Source organism: Ctenocephalides felis, unplaced genomic scaffold (assembly GCF_003426905.1).
Source record: "Ctenocephalides felis isolate EL2017-DRISC unplaced genomic scaffold, ASM342690v1 CF-g0.4_SCAFFOLD_01170, whole genome shotgun sequence".
In the NCBI taxonomy this organism is placed as follows: domain Eukaryota; kingdom Metazoa; phylum Arthropoda; class Insecta; order Siphonaptera; family Pulicidae; genus Ctenocephalides; species Ctenocephalides felis.
In genome coordinates this window covers 40,538,383-40,543,285 of record NW_020537324.1, presented here as the reverse complement: position 1 = coordinate 40,543,285, position 4,903 = coordinate 40,538,383, and the positions used below count along the sequence as shown (strand labels likewise).

Sequence of the window (4,903 nt, the reverse complement as noted above, 5' to 3'; positions counted from 1 at the left end):
CGAATAGAAACATTAGAAGACATGCGAAAATATCTAAAGCCATTGGGTGGAAAATAAAATCTTTTGATGAAAGCGCCATGAAAGTTGCCTTAAATTGCAAACCTATAATTTCAGAACACGCAGATGAACATACTAGAGAGCTGATGGAGAGAATAACCGAAGCCTGTGATATCAGTATGACTCGTAAGCATGGCATAAATAAAAGACAATCTGTGCACTGGTGGACTGAAGAAATCAGCTCTCTTCGTAAAGAGTGCCTAAAGAAAATAAGGATCTCTCAGCGAGGATATAGTCTCACTAATTCTGCACAACTGGTAGTGGAATATAAACAAGCACATCGGCAACTAAATAAAGCAATCAAAGATAGTAAAGTTAGGTGCTGGAAAGAGCTTCTGGATGAAGTCGAGAAAAACCCATGTGGAAGACCTTATAAGACTGTAATGTCTCGCATCAAAAGCCAGCCAGTACCTTCACCAACTTGCCCACGACTATTGAATAAAATAGTAACTACTTTGTTTCCACGACAACCTAACTTAAACTACCAGGTAACACATGTAGATCTGAATAATATTCCACCTATAACACTGCAAGAACTGATGGAAGCTTGTCATCGCGTTGGTAATAGTAAGGCACCGGGATTAGATGGAATTCCTAATATTGCCTTAAAAACATCAATTATGACATCTCCGACAATGTTTCTTAATGCATATAATACATGCCTGAAAGAAGGGGTTTTTCCACGAAAATGGAAACAGCAAAGATTAGTGCTTATTCCCAAAGGAAAAAAAACACCAGATGAACCATCATCCTACCGTCCAATATGCATGCTGGACACAGCGGGTAAAATTTTTGAAAGAATAATTCACCAAAGAATGGATGCAATAGTTGACCCAATCCTAGCAGACAATCAGTATGGTTTTCGCAAAGGGCGATCAACTATCGATGCTAGAGGGCAACATCAATTTTCATATCTCTTACCGTCTGCATAAGCAAGTCGTGAGCAGCCTCACAATGATTCATGTTTAGCTGAATTATCTTCATGCTTTTGCGTTTATTATTTTCTCTATGGCCTCCCTATATACAGGACATCTGTCAGTGCCGGCATGATGTGCTACATTTTCAGAGTTTCCGTTTTCAGCGCACAGTGCACATTTTGCTGCATTTACACAGTTGGCTATTTTGTGACTTTCTTGTCCACATCTAATGCATAGATTGGTCCGATTCACTTCGCTCTTGCACTGTGATTCATAATGTCCGAATAGCCAGCATTTAAAGCATCGAATTGGTTTCTTGATGATTTTAATTCGACAGTTGACCCATCCAATTCGTATTTTGCTACTTGCTTTGAGCAGATCGTGTACAACTGCCGCTGCAAGAGCTACAGTAGCAATCTGGGTACCTCTATATGCCTTACGAATCCTAATTGCTTCTGCTGATGTGTTGCAGGCTCCTCCGGTTGCTTTTTGTAGTGCTATCTGGATATCAATTTTTGAGGTTTCATCATCAATATCTCTTATTTCTATAGTTTCTTGGTGCCCCTTATAAATAACTTCGGCCTCATCCTTTAACACACCTGCAATAATCTGTTGTAGTCCTTGACCTTTGTCCGCACTTTTCTTAGAAATAGTTATCAACAAGTCTCCATTTCTGGTTTTGTTTATTTTGTCTACTGTCGTATTTACCTGGTCATCAGGGACATCATGTTTGTATGTGTATGTGTGTGTATGTATGTATGAATGTATGTATGTACGTGTGTGTATGTATGTGCGAATACAAATTTTCGTCGACGATTTCGGGAACACGGATCAACCGATTTGAATAATTCAAAAAGCATTCGATTCGTATTGATAAGGAGACGTGCTGATTAGTTTTTGGCGAAGGCAGGTCGAGCCGTTCCAAAAATACGGGGCAAAAAGTGCCGAAAACGGTAACTCAGTTCTTAAGAGAACGGAGCGTCCGATTTTAATAATTAAAAAAACATTTGACTTGTATTGACAAGATGAAGAATTGATCAAATTTTCATGAGGGCCGGTCTAACGGTTTCGGAGATGTAACGAAAAAAGTAAAAAAAATGTCATTTGGCGGTCAAAAATGATCATTAGACATATGCACATCAAATTATCAGATATTTTATAGAGATTTTAACAATAAGTATAAATTTTGTTTGCATTCTTATGGGTTCCGTACCAATGTTTATTCGTTAGATGGCGACGCGGCGCTTACGCGCTTTGACATTTTGTTTCTATGCAGTTAAAGCAGTACGCCGCTATGAAAAAAAGTTCAGATCTTCCAAGATATGCCAAAATAAAAAAAAAATATTTTTTCAAAAAAAAATTTAAAAAAAAAATTAAATTTTTTAAAAAAAAATTTTTTTTTTTCAAAAAAAGTAATTTTTTGTCCAATTTATAGTTTCTCAAAAATCTTATTTTTTCGAAGTAAATTTTTTTTAAAAATGTCAATCGTTTTTAAAAAAATTATAATTTTTGTTACGGGAAGTTCCAGCAATTTGCCTTAAGGCACGATGCCTTAATTGCCTTAAGACAAAATTCCACTTACAGCTAGTTAATTCTCTTGTTCTTATCACTAGTAGGAAAAGAATTGAGACCATCAAGCTAAAGATAGGAAATCTTGAGATCACGTCAAAACCTCACATCTGTTACCTTGGCGTAATGCTTGATGCTCGTTTGAATTTCAATCAACAGGTGGAACACGTTAGTGCTAAGGCGTCAATAGTTAGGACGAAACTTGCTCGACTGATGCCTAATATTGGAGGTCATAAACAAACCAGAAGGATATTACTATCGTCAGTTATTACTTCAGTGCTGACATATGGTATCTCCATATGGGGTGATGCTCTTAAATCTCAAAAATCGAGGAGAATAGCAGGGCCCTTATACCGTCTCAGTGCTATAAGAATTGCTTGCGCATTTCGCACAATATCGGCGGAAGCAGTGTGCGTCATTTCAGGAACTGTGCCTCTCTTAGTCTTAGCAGAGGAAAGACGGACAATTTACCATAGAAGACATCAACAACTGTGTCCTGAAAAGTTAAGATTAGAAGAACGGCAGAACAGCATTGACCGATGGCAGCGACTGTGGGATGTCGCTGTAAAGGGCAGATGGACGCATCGTCTCATTCCTAACATCAAAGTCTGGCTAAGTCGCAAGCACGGCGAAGTAAACTATTATACTACGCAAATGCTATCGGGGCATGGCTGTTTTCGAGCCTACCTACACCGATTCAAGCACGATAGCTCGCCGGATTGCCCATATTGTTTGGGCGAAATCGAAGATGCTGAGCACGTGTTCTTCGTGTGCCCGCGATTTGGTGCTCTACGGGATGATGTGGAGGTGACATTGAGACGCACAATTACCCCAGGTAATGTTGTTAAAGTGATGCTGACAAGTGAAGCTGCTTGGAACGCCATAGACAGATTTGCGAGAGACGTTTTAATGGACCTGCGTTCTATAGAGAGAGAAAGGACGAATGGGACTTCGCCCATTTAAAAGATAAGTAAAATGTTTATGAATTATAACATTGTTTATAACAAGTTAAGAATTGTAACATTCTAGATCCTCCGCCACGAAGTAATGCCTAGCGGCGGTTTCCGTGGGGACCAGAGGCAGGGGCAAAGCGGAGGTTTTAGTCGGTATTATACCAGGGCGGTATCGAGTCCGACATACCCAGACAGAAGACCGGTCTGGATGCATAAAAGCATTTCCTTCGCTATACAAAAAAAAAAAAAGCTAGTTAATTCTAAAATTGTCTTAAATACGTGTGTATTATTGTGGTATAAAAGGAAACACACGAAGAAATCATATACAGAATTTATTGAACACATAGAAATAATAATTTTACATTTGCGAAGACTTGTTGTTTGTTAGGCGGCTTAGACAGAACAGGACGTGCTTGTGTAAAGCGTAGTGCAATCCTAGCATAAGACACTCTCCTAGTAGGGGGGAGGTCGTTATAGAGCGGCGCAAAATTTGAATACAAAATTTAATCGTCCATCCTCTCGGGCGATGCCAAGCATCCATATTTCTTAGAATAAATACTTTCCATATAGGTCCATTTCTAACATCTAAACTGGCTTAAAGTATATAAGGTATACCAAAAAATATAATATTGTTTCAACATAAAAAAACTGATATTTACTTACATATTAGTAAGTAATAATGTTTACAAACTAACATCCTTAAAATTACTTAAATAATTATTATAAATCAAGTTGAATTACAAAATAGGAATAACTAAGTGTATGGATATAAGTATGAGACAGTCGATAAATATGATGAGTAATTAGATAACTTAAATTAATCATTAACAGATTGCTTAATACTTAACATTGATATAATTATTATTCATACATTGCATGGTGACTTAAGATATTTGAAGAATTAATTATTACAGTTTAATTAGTCGGCACAGGGTAATGGCACAATCTTTACAATTAGTCTAGTGTGATGACCAGTAGTGGTTTTTACTACAACCACCCTAACCTTTCCATCCTGAGCTACTCTGCATTCTGTTACCCGACCTAATGGTCATTGTAAAGGAAGAGGTATTATCCTCTTTTATCAAAACAATGTCATTAATTTTAATATTAGCTTGGAAACTTGTCCATTTGTTTCTGCGTTGCAACATGTTTAAATATTGAGTAGACCAAATTTTCCAAAATCGGTCTCTCATAGAAGTCATTTGCTTAAATACCTTACTGTGGTTAACTGCATGGTCTGATGTATATGGTTCCGGAAGCGCTGGACTAATGTCCCGGACTAATATTGGAAATATCAGTGCTGTCATCAGTGGTAGCCAAAAGTGGTCTTGAATTCAAGACTGCCTCAATCTGAGTGAGGACTGTGAGATACTCTTCATATGTCAGACAGTATGACCCTATCACTCT

General features: G+C 37.7%; 1 protein-coding gene across 1 annotated transcript; it reads right to left on the bottom strand.

Annotated features, from left to right (window-relative positions):
* Nucleotides 1–1,037: 1,037 nt before the first annotated feature.
* LOC113367230 lies at nt 1,038–1,699 on the bottom strand. The gene is made up of 2 exons (XM_026608857.1): nt 1,683–1,699; nt 1,038–1,611 (listed from the first exon to the last, which is right to left on the bottom strand). Exons 1-2 carry the CDS (start codon nt 1,697–1,699, stop codon nt 1,038–1,040), a joined length of 591 nt encoding a protein of 196 aa, XP_026464642.1.
* Between the last annotated feature and the right edge of the window lie 3,204 nt (nt 1,700–4,903).